Below are 19,014 nucleotides of genomic sequence, written 5' to 3' on the forward strand. Positions count from 1 at the left end.
ACTTAACAGCTTTCACAAGAAGTATTACCTCTAAATCTGTTATAACTGCAAACACTGAGAACATAGGTACTTTCTCAAGCGACTTATGCAAAATCTTTTCTCCTAAAACTTTAACCCCCTTCCCAGCTCACAAGGAGACAAAAAAAAAAAGCTTCCTCTGTGAATCAGAAAATCAGAGCAATGTGTTTCTCATTCTCACTTATTTTGAGATGGGTTATTCCAGTTTCACTGAGATTTGCAGCGCTGCTTTTGGCAGTGTTTTTTTTACATTATAGATGAGCATACAGGACGTGGAAATGAATCAATGGCAATATTTTTTGTATGAGAAGACAGAAGTGAAGCGTGAGATTGTTGAGCTATGGAACAGCGTTTCAGACTGGTTCCACTTCATAAAAAATACTGACTTTGGGAGATATGTAAATCGAGGCTGTTGTGGAATGAAAGTTGCTGAGGTAGTTTTCTAAACAAAGCTGCTCACGTTCTCTGGATACATACTGTATGTGCAGAGGTTTTAAGACTTCAGGCTAGCAGCATAGTTCCTCTGTTATTCCTCTGCAGTAATTCAAGATACAGTACTGGGAAAGGGCTGGTCTAGTTCCTTGCAGTGTAGTTTAAAATACCATTTATGTAGTCTAAAAGATAGGAGCTTGCAGATCACATGGGTTCAGTGCTCTCTTAGAAATTCTAAGTAAAAACACAAATATGTTGTATTTCATTTTAGAATGCCAAGAACTTGAGGATGAAGCAGTAGTGTGTCCTCTCTGTCCCATAAATTATGGGAGAGTTGCTGTAGCAAATCCTTTTTTGAGAGCTACTGAACCTACTGTTGCTGAGTTGAACAGAACTGAAAAACCCATCAGATTGTCCAGACTCTGCTACAGGAGTCTTAACAAAAAAGTGCTAACCTCACTCTTCTTTCTCGTTCTTAGGCACAGCAGCAAGTGTTGGACTAGTCAGAAAGACATCTGAAGATGCAGTCATGACAGGCAGGCAGATAGGTTCTCCCTTCACACCACAGCAGAAACTTTTATTTTGTAATCAGATACTAGAAGAAACTTTTTTGTGGCTTGTAAGAAACCTGGCTCTGTTTCTGGCCGTGCTGCTCTCAGTACTGTGACCCAGCAAGGTTTTAGAAGTGAATCCTGGAGGTGTTGTGGGTGCTGATCTGTGGGTCCTGAGCAAAGATACTGATTTATAAGCTCTATCCTTTATTGGTGTTTGGGATTTTTTTTTGCTTGTCCTTTGAGCTTCAGTGTATGAGATTGTCATTAACCCTTGCTTTGGTGTGAGGTTTTCATTGTTGGCTTTGGGGTGGGTTACTTTAGGTTACTTAAGACTTTCTCATTTTCTACCTTCAAGATTAGTCTAATTTATTCATAGCACTCTAGAAATATAGAATAATGGATGTGAAATAGAGCTAGCAGCAGAATTTTATACCCCCTTTTGTTACTAGACTTCAGCTAGGGGAGTGTAGATGCTGAGTAGCCAAATCATGATAATATTGCAGGTTGGCCTCCAGTTACTGCCTGCAGCATCTGGGAATGACTGGTTTGATATATGGTATGATAAATAATACTGTTTGATATATGGTGTGCTTTTGTCATTTGTTTCTTGCACATGCAGGACCAGCTGCTCCTTACATATCTGCAGAATGCAGATGTTACCCACCAGTGCTGCTTTCTGGCATTGTTCTCCAGTTGGAAAAAAAAATAGTTAAATTTTTTAGAGGAAGAAATAATCCAAGAAAGCTTGTGTGAGAGAGGAAAGCAGTGCTCTTAAAGTGAAGAGGGATGGAAGCAGGAGCTCTCCCAAGCTGCCTTTCAGTAACAGCTGAATCGCATGATCTTCCTTTCTAGTTCAGTCCAGCAAAAGAGCTAAATAGGAGATGGAGGTAATGTAATGATCAGACATCTGTTGCATTAGGTGTATAGGTTAGCTGTTCTGGTCGGTTTTGCAATGCAAAAGAAAAACTGAATTCCATTTTACTTATAGACAGGAATGGTGTCCTTTGATGCAACGTGGTTCCCAGCAGGATGACTATCCCAGTTATCCATCTGGGTGATCCTCCACTGCTGGGGTCATTGACCCTTGGATCAAACAAGAAAATAAGAAAGTTTCAATGCTGACAGTGTTTGTTTTGGAGACAGGAGGACCTGTACCACATATGCACATGATACATTCACCAGTGCTTGAAACACAGCCTTTAAGAACCCATAGCAGGCATACCCTTCACCCCAAAATGCTGCAGATTGTTAACTGCAAAGTAGTCTGAAAACTCCACTGATACATAACTAAGGTGGAAATTTACAGGGGTTTATTTTTGTTTTAATGACATAACAATTTTCAGTTACATACTCCCAAGATTCAAGAAGACAGGTTGGAGGTGTGCTGGGGTTGGATCGATATTCACTATGGAAAGACAAAGGATGAACTGAGAATGTCAGGGGATAAGGAAAATAGGGGTGAAATATGTGAGAGATTCCACCAGATTAAATTATTCTGATGTCTCCCTTAGTTTCTTCACTGTCACTTGGTTTCAAATTGGTTTGCACTTCACCTGCTTATGTGCATAATATTTACTTTCTCTTCCTTATGTTTTAGTTTCTTTACATGATGATTCGTATTTTGCTGCCTTCTTTAATAGCCTTCTTTAATATGAGTCCTTACAAAAGCGAGTACATTGCTCTCTCCTTAAGGTACTAGTGCACTTAAAATAATCACCTTACCACCTTTTTCACTCTTCCCTTTCTTTTTTCTTTTTTTTCAAACTACAGCCCTCCTGGGTTGTAGCTCATTAAAGCTCTTTGAAATTCTCATGCATCTCTTCTGCGTGTGGGATTTGAGGAGGGGGGAACTTCAGAGAGACAGTAAGTACTATCACATATTCTAATTGGCAGATGAGCTGTGGTTGTTGAAGGAGAAAGAAAATTAAGACTGATTGTATACATTTATTTCTTTAATGTTGAGGTGCCAAGCAGCTGCTTTTTTTTTATTCTCTCATCTCTATTATATTAACTACTCTGCTGTTGTAGAACCAATACAATGAAAACAGATGCATGTGAAATTTCTGTCTAGGTGCAGAACTTTAGATCTAGAGGAGGGACTGTGTCACTCTTCCAAGGCAGGATTTCCTGGCTACACCATTCCTGTGAGGTATTTGTTCTGCCCTGCATTTTTTTCAGTTGACAATGACATAGACTCTTCAGATTCCCATGGCAGTCTTTTCCATTACCTTGTGATGCAGAGTTCCCCTGCCCACAGTATCTCTTCTCAATTATTCGTGCTGCAATTTAAATACAGGGTACTTGCATTAGAGATGAGAAAGATTATTCTTTTCCTGTTATGTCCTCATTCTGTCTTTTTCTTTTCCCCAGCAGCTTCACATTGCTGACTTGTGAATATCTGTTAGCCAGCAGAACCTCCAGATCCATTCCTGAAGAAGCAACTGACAGAATTTTCTTACTTTTAATGGTATACTTAATTATTCCGACTATGCGAGTTACCTTCCAGTTGCTGTTGCTGAAGTTAGTTCTAGTTTTGAAGTCTACTCTGTATTTCAAGAACATTTGAAATGTTCTTTCCTCCAGAGTTCCTTTCCTTTGGGTTTTTTGTGGATTCAGTACCACCCTAACTGATAATGAAAATCTTGAGTAAATTGAGAGAGAGAGAGCCCTATAGAAAATGTCTCACAGTATCACAGTATCACCAAGGTTGGAAGAGACCTCACAGATCATCAAGTCCAACCCCCTACCACAGTGCCCAAGGCTAGACCATGGCACCAAGTGCCACATCCAACCTTGCCTTGAACTGCCCCAGGGACGACGACTCCACCACCTCCCCAGGCAGCCCATTCCAGTGCCCAATGACTCTCTCAGTGAAGAACTTTCTCCTCACCTCGAGCCGAAATTTCCCCTGGCGCAGCCTGAGGCTGTGTCCTCTTGTTCTGGAGCTGGCCACCTGAGAGAAGAGAGCAACCTCCTCCTGGCCACAACCACCCTTCAGGTAGTTGTAGACAGCAATAAGGTCACCCCTGAGCCTCCTCTTCTCCAGGCTAAACAACCCCAGCTCCCTAAGCCTCTCCTCGTAGGGCTTGTGCTCGAGGCCTCTCACCAGCCTCGTCGCCCTTCTCTGGACACGCTCAAGCATCTCAATGTCCTTCCTAAACTGGGGGGCCCAGAACTGAACGCAGTACTCGAGGTGTGGTCTGACCAGTGCAGAGTACAGGGGCAGAATGACCTCCCTGCTCCTGCTGACCACACCACTCCTGATGCAGGCCAGGATGCCACTGGCTCTCTTGGCCACCTGGGCAGTCTCAATCCATTCATCCCTGGAGGTGTTCAAGGCCAGGTTGGGTGACACCTTGAGCAACTTGGTCTAATGGAAGGTGTATCTACCCGTGGCAGGGGGGTTGGAACTAGATATCTTTATGGTGCCTTCCAACCTAAACCATTCTGTGACGGTGAACTGCTGTCAGCCACTCCCTAGATGCTCTGCAGAATTGCCTGCTTCAGCCTATTGGATCCTTCCCATAGCTATTTTACTTACCCTGGGACACCGTGCTTCTGCTCTGCCCACAGGGCCATTCACTGTGTTGTGGAAGGAAATCTGGCTAAGCTGACCACAGCTGTTCTTGATAAACCCATGGTGGCCACTCCTTGTCCCATTAGCTTCTCTATGCTTACCAATTTATTTGAAAGGGGCTTGAAGTTAAACTGATGAGTCTGTATTTCTCCTCTTCCTCCTCTGAAGAATGTTTGGCTTTTTCTAGTTTTTCAGTATTTCAGCTGTCCTCAGCAACTTCTGCTGGTTACTGACAGTTACCTGTGTCAGATGAAGTTCAGCTAGCTGAACTTAACCCCTTTCTAGCAGCTTCTTTTGCTGTTAGCTTGCAGATCTTTCTGGGTTTGGTGGCAGTAACAATTGTGCTGGCCACCTGCTTGCAATCAACCATTTCAGTGAAGACAGATGCAAAGGCAAAAAACCATTAAGCCTTAGGTCTCCTCAGCATCATCTGTCAATATTGTTCCCTCACTACTGCATAGGGGAGCAACCTTTCCTTTGCTCTTCCTTTTACTGCTAATGCAATTACGCAGTGATTTATTGTTACCTTTAAAGCTCCCTGCTACTTCTGCTTCACATTGTGCCTTGGCCTTTATGATTTTGTCCCTGTAGGTTTCTGCTTATCCCTAGCAAACTGACCACATTTTCTATGTCTGTCTTCATGTGTCTGGAGCTCAGAGAACAGTCATATTTCAGCCAGCTGGCCACACATGTGCACATGGCTACATGTACGTAGAGGATAAGGCAGAACTGTTAATATTGTTCTTCTAATTACTGAAAAAATGTCGGTGCCCAGTCTTTCAATTTAAAAATCATATTTATAGAGCAGTCTTTTCTGACTGCGAGGTTTTTCCTTTTGATTGGTTGGGGATTTTTTGTTTTTTTTTGTTGGTTGGTTTTAATATGGCAAAGTTTTGAATGAAATGGAGGGGCAGATGAGGAAGAGAAGCTGTCTTGTTTACAAGTAACTGCTGGTTTTGCCTACAATATTCCATTGCCCACAGTGACCCTTTAGAATGATTTTCCCAGGGAAGCAGATGGCTTTGCTGAGAGGTGGCTGTAGCTGTGATAACTGACTAGCACTAATCATGGTAAGAAAAGCTAAGTGTCATATGCTGGTTCAGAAAGAAATCACAATAATGCCTATAATCAAGGTACCCTCATTAGAGGAGTAGTTGTCAGAAAAATTTTACTTGGATCCCAACAAAGGTCAGAGAAAAATACAGAAGACAAACTCCCGTGTTGACTTGATTGCCAGAAATTACAGAAAGGGCCATTAAAGCCCTGAAGGCAATTGAAGAGAGGGGGAGGAGGAACAGCAAGACCTGGCTTAGCTGCTGGCACACTGTGCCTGCAAGGTATTTTTCTCTAGTAAAGAAGGAAGGAGCAAATTTGACGAGATTTGGCTGCTGGCCAGCACACCCCCTGACCTCTTTATTAGAAATGGTATCTGGCAAAAATTTGGGTCGAGTGCATTCATCCCATCTGACTAACTTAGGCATGCTGAGTGGCTTTGTGAATGTGTCATTATTTTTCTCTGTTTTCAATCCATCATCCCAACACGTGCCAGTCTGATGGCAGAAGAACTGAGAACTGGCAGCGGTGAGTGGCTTGTCACTTAGCTTCTGTCCTTACACAAGGCTGTTTCTATCCTTAATAAACATTGTCAGCCATCGCACATATGTGGAGCTGCGAGCGCTCAGTACTGATTTTGTAGATGAGTGAGCCTTGGTGGAAAAGACAAGGAGGTGGATTTCACTTGGGCAATAGCTGAATGCTGGCAGCATCAAGAGGATTAATTGAATTGACCAAGCCATTGCACACCAGAAGCAGCAGCCAACTTTGTTCCTGCTCTTAGGGGAGGACGCTGCTGCCATCGCAGTGGTAAATGTCATCTACTGGCCATGAATATCCTTCCCATGCTGTGTTCATCAGTTAAGTGGGTGTTTTGGTTTGGTTTTTGGTTTTCTTTTTTGCAAGAATCAAAGTCACTAATGTGAAAAAAAACTCAGAAGGGAGACTGGAGCTCCCAAGGGATTGGGAATATATTTATGATTTCACTCCTAACACTGCATGAAATTAGGGTTGATTTCTTTTCTTCTGCCAACTTTGGTTATTTCCTTTTACTCAACAGCTCTGCCAGCACCACAGATTTGAGTTTTCTGTTGCTGGAAGAAGTTGAAGTTTAGTTCAGACTGAACGACTGTAAACACTTGGCTGAGGGTGTGATCGAGCTCTCAGATTGATATGATTATTTAATATCTACATATAAGCTGCATGTCTAAATGCCCTTTGTTGTCAAGGGAGAGGTACTCAGCACAGCTCATGGAGCTTGGAGAAGGGTTTGGCTTCACCTCAAAAGAGCCACACTGCACATGTTCTTCTGAACTGCTCTCTAGACTCTGTGGGCAGCTGCTTGCTGTGACTGAGTCTTGACCAGCTCTTCTGGGAGTCCAAAATATATGTCGACACCTAAATTTAGGTGCCTAAAACAGTAGTTGCCTTCATCTTTAGGCTGACTCTTGTTCACAGAGTTCTGAGGAAGGGAATGAGTTGGCTGCTATTTGCTGGAGGTGGCAGCACATGAGCTTTTCCCTTACTTTTGTGGCCACCGTTCCACATGTGTGGGAATTTCTGTACAATGGGTATGTCTATCATTACTGGATTAGCTGGCAGTGAAAAGCTCTTCTGACAATTATAGGAAGTTCTGCAGCTAACAATATTGTCACTGGAAGCAGTTATCATTAGCTTTTGAATTGAATGGCACACAAATGCAGGAGGATAGTTTATGCTTTACTCAACATTATAATTTGAGTCTCAAAAGCACGACAGTACATTGTTGACATTTTCTGTGTTAACACTTCAGCAGGAAGGATTTAGAAACTTCTTGGGGCTAGCTTTTGTATTTTTAAAAGTTGGCTTGCACTTAAACACTACCAAATTGATGAGCAGATTTTGCAGAATTCTTTGAAGGCAATGAGAGTTATGTGCATGCTGAGCGTTACTATTATTGCCAACCCCCCACAAAATCCATCAGAAGGTCATAAATCCTCAAAAGTAGCTGATCTGGAATTCCAGGCCTATGCATTTTTATTGTGCCATGTCATGAAGGAATGCAGTTCCATACACACATCCACACTGTGAAGCTGAAGCATTGTGGTCAAATGCTTTTCCAGACCCTGGATATCAATAGTGGGAGCACTGCCGAAGCATAGAGCAGATTCCAGGTGCTTGGCTGTGCTGCAGAGTGTGCTTGCATAATCACTTTAATCTTTCCCACAATAGTCTGCCCTGGCGTTGCCTGGCTATGTACTTAGTGCAGTGTATGCTAGCAAATGATTCAGGCTGTATCATGCATGTGCACAAGGGCAGGGGGCGAGGGACCAACATGAAAAATAGCACTGCATTAGGTTCTTATATAAAAATATATTCAGAGTGAAAAAGATTATATAGTTGCAAAAGACATCACTGGTCGCTGTTACTCTTTTCAAGAGTATGTCTGGTCATTTCATAGGTTCATAAATGGTCCAGGAGGAAGGGACCTTGAAGGTCATCCAGTTCCAACCTCCCTGCCATAGGCAGGGACACCTCCCACTAGAACAAGTTGCTTAAGGCCTCATCCTATTCTCAAGCTCAAAGTCACTGCCCCTCATCCTGTCACTACAAGCCCTTGTAAAAATGTCATTCATGGCTGTCTTGTAGCCCACTTCAGGTACTGAAAGGCTGCTCTAAGGTCCCCCTGAAGCCTTCTTTTCTCCAGGTTGAACAGCCCCAACTCTCAGCCTCTTGCCATAAGGATAAGTTCTCCAGCCCTCTGATCATCTTCATGGCCCTCTTCTAGGACCTGCTTCTTTAGGTCTGGAAGCGTAGTTGTATGGTTCCTCCACAGCTTAACTGATGCAGGACTCCAAACTGGAAGTGAAACCTGCAGAATGAGTAATCAAAACCCCCAGGCTTTTTGCAGGACTGCTTTTTCTTCTGTGTAGAGAACTTCCGAGTGATTATGGTTGTAACAGTTCCAAATTACAGCTTTGGAGTATAAGAGAATGTTAAAAATATATTTTATATCTTTTAAAATAGGCATTAAATTTGAAGTGGCTTTTGCATTTAAACCCAAGCCCTTCGTCACTAGATGAAACAGTTCTGGTTTGCTGTTGCTGCAATCGTGGAGGAACATGCTGGCAGCTGAATAGTGTCACAGTATTCATTTCCATTTTTCCATAGTGAATGAAAAAGGAAAGAATTTTTGTGTTTGCAGAATTGCAAAATACAAAAATTTATGTTGGTTCAAGTTGAACTTTCTCACATTTCTCCTACTTGTGTGTGGGGGGGTTTGTTGGGGTGATTTTTGGTGTCTTTGTTTGTTAGGGGGTGTTTTGTTCTGTTTTGTGTGGTTTGTCTTGTTTTGGTTTGTTTGGGACTTTTGTGTGTGGATTTGTATTTTTGGGGGGTTTTGGGGTTTTTTTTGGGGGGGGGATGTTTTGCTGGGTTTTTTTTGTTTGTTTATGCTTGTTTGTTATTTTTTGTATGGTTGTTTTTCTTTCCACTGTGACTACATATGAGAGTTGTAGTACAAGTCAATGGGAGTAGACAAGGCATAACTTGAGGGTTAAAAATGAGTTGTTGAACTATCAGTATAGATGGCACTGGCTGTTGAAAGGAGTTAAGTTACTCAGTGGTATCCTTGGTCAATACATGTAGGATTTGGTGCCATCCTCCTACTCCCTTCTTTTGTTACAGCAGTCTTTGTCAGTGTAGAAAGAAGAAATTGTGACTCAGTCTGATGAAGACATGTAAATGTAGATGTTCACCTAGCAGCTGGTCACTGGGTTCATATGCTCGAACACAGATATCTTGTGTCATTTGAGTTATCACTCTCTGGAGATGCAGCAGGATTACCTAGGGCATCAGGTATGTTTGAGCAGCTGAATTGAGGCTGACTATACAAGTTCTCAAGAAAGACCTAAACAACAGCCTCAAAAGTGCCTGTCAAGCCATTCCTTTCATTTTGGCACGCACTGTGTCAGTGTGGAACGCTGTATAGCTGTGTAGCTCTAGAATCTCCTGACTTGCAGCTCCTTAACTGTAAAGGCAGCCTGCAGATGTAACTGATGTGGCCTCACCGACTGCAGGCACCTCTGATGTCTTTATCTCCAGCCTGAATCCTTTGTGTATCTTTTTTTTCCCTTTCCCTTTCCCTTTCCCTTTCCCTTTCCCTTTCCCTTTCCCTTTCCCTTTCCCTTTCCCTTTCCCTTTCCCTTTCCCTTTCCCTTTCCCCTTCCCCTTCCCTTTCCCTTTCTCCTTCCCCTTCCCCTTCCCTCTCCCCTTCCCTCTCCCCTTCCCCTTCCCCTTCCCCTTCCCTTTCCCCTTCCCCTTCCCCTTCCCTTCCCTTTTTTCATTTTTTTCCTTGAAAGACTGATCTTGAATGGGGCTAAGTTCAACATTTCCAAAACCATTAGCTACATGACTTTAAGGCTGTTCAGAAGAGACAAAGTTCACTTTGAGAAGAGGCAGAGGCTTTGAGTAGGGTGCTCTTTTTAAAAGCTGTTGAAGAAGCTGTCTTTGGAAATGTCACATAAGAGAGTCAGACAGAGCTGTAGTCTGAAGGGATGGTTCTTGTCACACTGTAGCCATGGCTGCATTAGATGAAAAAGCACATTTTACTGGTGGAGGGGAGGTGAAAGCCGAGTGCTTCTTTTGGCAGTGATGACAGAGCAATATGTTGGTGTGGAGAGTGGACAGTGTTGTCGGTAGGGGTTCAGTTCCCAGTGCACATGTGAGTGATACATCAAATCTTCTAAAATACCAAAGAAATTTTGAAGCCCAGATCAGATTTTAGTAAAACAGCTTTGTGTGCTTTTGCAAATATGACCTGTGCTGCATTTGCATTTGCCGTGTTCCTAAATGGCATCTGGTTTCTCTGTCAATGCAGTTAAAACAAGTGCATCTAGAAACAAAAGCCTAGCACAGCATCACCTTGCATTGGTGAAGTGACCACAAGGCACGTGTTGTTCCTTTCTGAGAAGAAACTGCCTGCTTTGCAGAGATGCCAGATTCAGTCGGTTTACATTTGAAACAAATCGTGTATGTTGTAGATGATTCGTGCAAGGATCTACTGCTGCTTACTGCATGCATGCATGCATACATAAGTACGTATATGTGTTCTACCCTGATGAAAGCTCTTAATTCTAAAAGAGGTATGATTTTTGTAGTGTTTGGGCTAAGAAAGTACACTAAAATTCTTCTCTGAATGCAGTAATTAGAAGCATTAAATCTGTTTTGATTTGCTTTAATGGGGTACGGTCCAGTGTGGCTGGTGTCAGGCTGTTCTCAGACAGGTCAGGTACAGGCATGCTAAGGTGCATGAACCACCAGGTGAGCTCTGTTTGGCACCAGCTATGGCTAGTCACAGGTACCCTAATAATGGATGATCAGACTTCTTCCTTAAGTGGTAGTGCTGATCGTAGCATTGCTTTGGTCTAGGCTGCAATATTGGAGGTAAACCTGATGGTCCATGGCAGACTGAAACTGGAAGCGTTTCTGCTGCGTTCCTTCAGATGGGCTACCTAAGCTCTCTGCTAACTGCTGCTTTCCAGGAGCTGGGGGGGGAAATTAGTTTCAGCCTTCTTTTAATTTTTCAGAATTCAAGCAAAAACTCGAGAGTTCCGAGAGAGGCAAGCCCGTGAGCGCGACTACGCGGAGATCCAGGACTTCAACCGGCTGTTCGGCTGCGGCGCAGAGCCAGGGTACTCGGGGAGTGCCCCCTACGACTCCGCTGCCAGCAGCGGCACCGCGGCGCTCAGCAGCCGGCCGCAGAGCCCCAGGGACGGGCAGAGCGTGGAAGCCCTCTACGCCCAAGTGAAGAAACCACGGAATTCCAAGTCTTCGCCTGTCGACAGGTAGGCACCAGACAGCAGTTAATGCATTCTTTGGATGTTGCAGTAGCTTGAGGGAGCCTGAGTCTCCCTGAGCAAAATCACAGGGACAGAGGCCCACCCCAGGGGGATGGACTCGCTCGTCCCAGGATGTTGTTAGTGTTGTTATTCTGTTCTGTCTTCAGCTTCAAAGGCAATGGCTGACTGATTTTTATCTCTTCCTTGCCTTTCTTCCCTTCTCTGGGCACAGTGCACTCTTACCTCACGGCTGGCAGGGAATTGAGCTGCGTCACTGCAGCCCACCCAGGCCCTGCAGGCCCAGCTCGGGAGGGCAGTTTCGGCCTTCCCTCAGGCCGACTGAGGGTGGAAGGGGTGGAGGATTCTAGAAGGCCAGTTCGGGCCCAGCGGGTTTTGTACCTATTCTGCCTGATTGCCTTTTGTATATATGCTCTTGTAAATAGAATTTCTCCTTAAACTCCTGCTCAGTGTGCAGAGCCATTGTTCCTACTCCTGGCGAGGGGTAAGAGTAATTTCTGTCCCCCAGTCCTGAGTAGGTTCATGGCCCTTGCAGTGCTGTTGTCATGGGGGATGCCTGTACAGCAGTGGGAAGTCAGAACTGCAGTTTTATTAGTGGCTCTCTAAAAGCTAAGGGGCAGAGAAGTGTTGAGCTCATGCAAATCAAACCAGTGTGAGGAAGTTACTTTCTGCAGAGCAACTGCTTCTGTTCTTAACTCTTCAGAGGGTTTGGAACTCTAAGACTCACTGTTTGGTATCATTCAAGTTAAATTCAAACTTGTGACATCATTGAGTTTATCTATCAGAGGTCTCACTGATAGGGCTGTGGAACACAACATTTCCAACTGATTCACAGCACTTACAAAAACCTCTGGGAAGTTCTTGTTAAAGAAAATGTGGGTTAAAGCTTAACTGGAATCTAGTCTTGCTGTGGTCCTGAGCTTCAGTCTAACAGCTTGAGATTTATGATTATATATGGACCAAATGAGTGAAGTGCAGGCTTGACTCTTGTGTTGCTTTCTCTTCTCCAGTGGTAGCTTATGATTTATACTCTTCTGTAGTTACATTATCTGAACCATTTAATGCTTTGTTTTGTGCTGAACTGGGCAAAGTTTCTGTTTCTGTTGAGAGTTTTGAGTTCCGTTGAAAACCTGAAGCTACAACAGGTGTGTAAACTAACACAAAGTAGAAGTAACCAAAGGCAAAATTCACAGCTTTTTTTATACTTGAACAATGCAAACACATCTGTTTTCTTGGCTAACATTCGTGGTCTTGCAGTTCTGTATTTTCTCAGCTTTACAAAGGCTACCACTAAATGCCTACTAGTGCAGGAAGTCTTGTCAACTCATTCAAAGGTTATTAATTTGGTTTATAGGAAAACCACTCATTGTTTTGTTCTCTGTTCTTTCCAGTAGGAAAAAAAAAATTACTTTTAGGTAAATTAGCAAATCAGTGTCTTTAGTTGCAGTGTTTGGGACCTGAGGACTGCCTTATTCTGTTCTAGGTGGTTAACAGAATTCGTGTTTGGTCTTAAGGAAAGTGGCTGTCATGCAGAGTTCAACTAATTGTCTAAAACTCTTTTTAGTTGAGGATTGAGATTGGTGTGTTTAATCCTCCACTAGATCTCTTTTTAAAAGTTTCTTCACATAGTATTGATAGAAATGTATCCTCTAACATGAGAAATCAGAAAATCCCAGATGCACTTATTGATAGATATATTTTTACTACAATTCAGCAGTGCAGCTGGCTTTTTTCTTTTCTCAAGCACTGTTCCAATTCACTGTGTAAAAAGCCTCCTTCTCATATTAAATGGACATCATTTATATTTTGTGGAAATATACATAATTGCAGTGAGGAAAGCAAGATCATTTTATAAGATGATAGCTGTGCCCTTGAAACTTTATATTCCTTAGTTTTATACTGGCTGGTGCTGATGTGCCCAGGTAGGTGCCTGACGCTTCAGTCCTGTGGTGCCTTTGGAAATGGAGATAGCTTGGATTTGGCTGCCACGTGGTGACTCAACTGCTGTTTTATTAAACCAAAGGCAGTGTTTCACTCTGGAGCTGAATGGCGTCGATGTCACATCAACAAAAAAAAGTTCTTTGATGCAAACCTGGCACGGTGAAATGTAAGACCTGTATGACCCAGCTAACTGTGTGGCTGCTGATAAAAGAGCTGGGAGAGAGTGAGTAAAAGCTGAGGGAACAGAATGCTGGGGGATTCTGATGTTAATCATAGGGGTAGGACTGAAGAGCAGTGTGGGTAGTTACGCAGATTCAGGCTGTTCCTGGAACATGGAGAGCTCTGTCTGTCAGAGCTGGATCATGCTGTGACAAAAGGAAAGACCCAGTGCACACGATGGGATTGAGCACCGGAAGAAAATGCAAGTTGGAGACTAAAAATGGAGCTGTTCCTGTGGGAAAGGAGGGACATGTTTGGCCAGAATCACCTGGAAGGGAATAGGTAATTCAGATGGGAAAAGATGAATATTTGTCAGGAAAATGCTCTGAGGAGCCTGTTTGGAGGGCTGAGGCATGAAAGTAGCTTGTGTAGGCAGTTTGTTTTCCTCTGTCCTCACACTATTGTTAACAGCCTATCTGGATCTGGTGAGTCCCACTCAGCTCCAGAAGACCTTTTAGTGAATGTTGCAGCAACTCACACAATCTCAGGCTCAACTTGAACTGTCCCAGGAGTCCTATTTGTACCGTGATCCCCTTGCTGAGAGAGCACATGGCTTGCTTTAGGCACAGAGACAATCACTACATCTGAGGCAGCAGCCTTCAGTTGTCGATGTCTGAGAACTTGACTCTGCAGTATCACTGCTGAGCTCTCTTTCCAAGATACCATGTTTTACAAACTTTATCTCAGGTGTATTGGGGAAGTTTCATCTGAGCATCATTTTAAGCAACAGTTATGGCCACGTGGGCCTGAGTTGTTTGTTAACAATTGTTTCCCCATCCGTTGGATGCCAGGTTCCTCATCTCATGTACATTGCAACTTGTTTCTTGCTGTCCTTTTCCAGCAGTGAGACCTTCCTCCTTCACTTGGCATCTCCCACAATGTCCTTTTCCACAGCAAGCATCCAAGAGCCACTTCATGAGGGTCTTCTTCAGGGAGCTCTCTTCTCTGCATTTATCCCGAAAATGCTACAAGAAATTTGAGGAGAAATGGCTGCAGTTCTGCATCCTCAAAGGGTTGTTTCCATCAGTGTTCACCTGCAGTGAGGGTTATTTTTGGTGTGTTTTACCTTCTTGCCTGCCTTCCTTTCCTTTCCTCTGGATGTTTCAGAGGTTATCTAAATAGAACTGTCGCTTCCAGCCTTTGTGAATGGGAAGGGAAGTCACTCTCAGGGCAGTAGCCTCGCGCTGAACTGCCAGGAGCTGGTAATGGCCAGGCTGGTTCACATCTTCAGCACGTTGATGTTATAAGCAATGTTGTTTATATGGGAAATGTTATTTCTGTTACGATTTGGTGCTTAGTGCCAGACAAAATCTGACATTTAAGTATGGCCAAAAGGTTATTTAACAGTCTCTTACAGGGATGCCTATAACAAAGTGTCCCATAATAGTTTGCATACCATTGCTGAGCACTTATGACAAATTTCTCGTTAACTTGCAAGAGAATTATTGCTTCTGTGTGTGAGGCCTTGTCGGGGTTTGTTTTGCTTTAATATTCCTTTGGCTTTTTGTTTTCATCAACATCTGCAAGCCAACCAATGTGAGTTTAACTGTGCCGTGGTGTATAAATGATAACAAAGTGGAGGACAAGAAAGTCAACTGCTCATCAGAGTCACGGATCATTTTATTTCTGTGGTTTTTTTTCTTCAACTTTAAGGCTGTTATGAGGACAACGATTGCAGTGCTACTGCCAAGCTGTCAGGCAGAGGCTTCCCAAGTTATTTTATAACCTAGCTTGAAATCAGCTTTAAGAACAAGCCTGTTGCTTCCTCCTTCTTCTTTGATGTGTATAAAACAGTAAGAACAACATGACTGATCCTTAAGAAGTTTGCCCATCCATTTCTCTAAATCAGAAAGCGGATTGTATAATGCCAAAATGCAGCAAAGGAGAAAGAAATGTTAGCTGACACATTGGAGCCTCACACACCTCTATGTGTGTAAGTGGCCTCGCTTTACCCATCAAGGTCATTTGGATGTGGTGATTTGGGATATGGTTTAAGGTGAATCTTGTTGAGCAGGGTTGTAGGTTGGACTTGGTGATCCTGAGGGTCTATCCTACCCTGGATATTTCTGTGATTCTGTGATCTTATCAACAATGGCTATTAAAACCAAAACCCCACAACCCTAGAAATACTGAATTTTACGCAAAATTATCTTTGCAGGACTCTAAACTGTTTTAGAATTGCTTTCATGCAGATTTATGTTGCATCAGAGGTGAATAATTGATGGATTTGGGGGTGTGCTTGTGTTTGATTGGTTTGTTTTTTCAATAGTAGCTATTGTTTGTTAAATATGTAGTTGAAATAGGAGAGGTTCTTTACTTTGGGCTTCATAGATAATCCATGCTTGTGAGTAGCTCCTGTGAATCTTGAAACACCGTAATTTCCAGTTACACTAGTCGTGGCAAGTCTTCCAAGAGCACTAAAAAATGTGGTTTTCTGTTCTTGAACCTAGAGGATTAAAGCAGATTCTCTTTCTTAGCGGAGGAGGAGTTTGTGGTTCAGAAGAAATGGAGTTCTAGCAATAAATAAGCAATTCAAATCCATTGGGAGTGATTGGTGATCAGTATAGCTGCATATACATCAGCTACCCTTGCAGTGTTCACTCCATCCTGTGTATTGCTAGCTTACAGGGACAGGCAGCTGAGGAGTTTTTCACTTCATATGTTAGGCACTAATGGAGTGAAACCAAAGTGGAATGTATAATCTGTGTTTATTTTGCAATGCAAGGAAGAACTATCTCGAGAACAGTGTTCTTGGGGATAAGGCTTTTAACTCTGCTGAAAAAATGACTCTGGTATGTTTTGCATCCTACAGAATAGAAGCTGCATGACTGATCAATGTTTTTCATGTAGATGACAATGATGCTATACAGTGGGGTTTTATAGTGATCACCTGACATCCATAGCTGAGCAGTAGGTGGAAAGACAACTCCTAATGGACATTCACTGGCTGTCAGTCTGTAATCATTTCCCACCAAGAGTGCATTGTCCTGAAATATAATTGAAATAAAATAGGCACTGTGCTGCTGTAAATCTAAATAGCTTGAAAATAGTAGGCTAGGCTCCTCCAGCTTGCTGAGGACATTTTAATGGAAACATAAATACCATAATCATATGCTTTTTGCATGCATTTTGCCATTAAAAAGAAAAAAATCTTCATTTTAGAAGGGAGACCTTTATGAACCAGTTTCTTTTCTATCAGAAGTAGAATCAAGTTATGTCAAAGGAATATTTGGGACTGAATATAACCCCACTTGCTTTAACTGTCATCTGTTCAGTGCAGAGAGGCAGTACGCTGTTTTTAAGGTCAGGCCACATACTTTGCTTGCTGCTTTTCCAAAAAACGGGAGAACATTTTGTTAAGATGTTAACTTTTATTCACTTGGTAGTATCTTTGTGCTTGAATTGGCATGAGAGTAATGAATCCTGGAAACTGGAGAGAAGCACTCTACTATAATACAGGAATATGTAAAAAATGTAGTAAACAGACCCTGTCTTTCTAGTGTGTGTAAAGTAACTCTTAGCAATAGCAGAACGGGTCACAAAAGCTATGCAATACTATATTGCCATGCCTGGATAAATATTTGTTAAAAAAACAAGGTGCTTGTGCAGCTATATTAAGCTTCTTTATTAGTGATGTCAGTCATAGGAATGTTTTAAAGTCGGTGGGATCATTTATGCCCAGGAATCTGAGCTTACTGACAGGCCCAGCAGAGATGGAGATAGGAGGTATTACTCAGTGATGCATCCTGTAAATGCTAGAATATTTCTTGCTGCTTAAATGAAGATTCTTTTGGTGGTTCTGGAAGTTGGCTTGAAGAGCACTGTCAGGAAAGGAAAGGCCACAGCACTATAACCCATCTAATAAATGACACTGAAAACCTGCAGAGCTGTGCAGAGGGCTAACAACCTTGAGTGAATAAGATTATGAGTAAGCTCTTCCCTTCTGCCTCTGTTTACTTCTCTTTGCTGATGTGGAAGTGTTCCTGTACCCCTTGTTCTTCGTTGTTCCTCACCCTCTGCCATCAGAGCCTTACAGATGACACTGCCAGAGGAAGGCAGTACTCATGTGGATGAAGAGACCATAAATACTCGATGAGGCTGAAAGCATTTCAGTGCAGAGACCTGTTCCCTAAGTAATCAGTGGAGTTTGAGAAATTAATAGTAATAGGTTTTAAATGCTTACCTTCCAATGAGTGTCCCCCTTCCCTGGTCTGGAAAATGGCACATAGATGGTTATGGGATAATCAAACAGACTTCCCAAGACAACCCGCTGGAGAGCAGTGGGTTAATGAATTACTTGCAGTTCCCTAGCATATAAAACTGGAAATAATACTTGGAAGTCATTGTGGTATTTTAACTCCTCTGACTGTGATAACCCAGAGAAGGATTAGTTATAGCCTCTGTGAGACTCTTCATGGGGTTTAATTTTACTTTAGCACTAACACGTTGGGTCTTTTTGTTCCTTTACCCTTCATCCTATAAGCTAGTAATCCTTGCCCCCAGGACTGCCTAAAAATTAGCTTGGTCCCTCATAGACTTGTGTATTTAGAACCCAATAGACACTATTAGAATTGCCATTTTATTATCTGAGGTTTCTTGTTTTCTTTTGTTCTTCCATCTTGATAGAATATAAGACAAGTTTTAATATAAATTCATGAGGATTTATGTAGGCTCCCTATTGTGAAAGTATGCAATTGCGCTCCTGTGTTTGGGTTACCACTTTGGTGGAATAAATAGCAGACTTAAAGTGAACTCTATTCAGCTCTCTCCTTTTAATGACTTGGAAGTCCTGCTTCTTTTTTTCTGAGTAGATACCGAGCACTGATACTGTTGTGAGAACCGCGTCTGTCACCATTTACCACAGCCACAGCCTCCACGAGCCCCTGGTGCTTTTGCTTCCTCTTCCCTCCAGTTGTCTTGCTGTGTAATCTGGAGTGTGACAGCTATTTGTTTGTTTTTACATCAGCAGCCTGAGTTAGTACCTCTACAAACGGCTGCAGTGGGAAAACAGAAAGATAAGAGAGAGGTGAACTTCCCGCTCTGGCTTACAAACCAAGGGGGTGAAGTGGGGCCCTCTGCAGTGTGCCCCTGGTGCCCGTGTTCTGCATGACTTCAAACAGGCTTTCTTTTCTGCAAATTAGGAGAACCTCTATGGGTCTGAGGGTTTCAAGTCTTTAAATGAAGCTGTTGCTTATGATCAGAGACTGTTCTCGTAAAAGGTAGATGAAAACCTGTCACCTTCATTCATTTAGGGGTATAATATATATTAGGATATTAAATATGCAACTGAATTACATATAATATTTGTTGTTGTTGCACACTGATAAAGAACAGTTCAGCATTTAGCTGCTTGGAGAGAAAGAGAACAACCTTTGCACTTGTT

General features: G+C 42.7%; 1 protein-coding gene across 15 annotated transcripts in view; it reads left to right on the forward strand.

The window, feature by feature from the left end:
* Positions 1-19,014, forward strand: part of PARD3 (par-3 family cell polarity regulator) — a 456,724-nt gene that overhangs the window by 317,416 nt on the left and 120,294 nt on the right. For 14 of the 15 annotated variants that reach the window (XM_064162604.1, XM_064162595.1, XM_064162587.1 and 11 more), the window contains one exon: positions 11,202-11,459. In XM_064162604.1, the coding sequence (XP_064018674.1) occupies positions 11,202-11,459 (258 nt within the window). Of the gene's footprint in view, positions 1-11,201; positions 11,464-19,014 lie in introns of those variants that run through there. The other variant, XM_064162605.1, reaches the window with a different exon arrangement.

Source organism: Pogoniulus pusillus, chromosome 23, assembly GCF_015220805.1.
Source record: "Pogoniulus pusillus isolate bPogPus1 chromosome 23, bPogPus1.pri, whole genome shotgun sequence".
In the NCBI taxonomy this organism is placed as follows: domain Eukaryota; kingdom Metazoa; phylum Chordata; class Aves; order Piciformes; family Lybiidae; genus Pogoniulus; species Pogoniulus pusillus.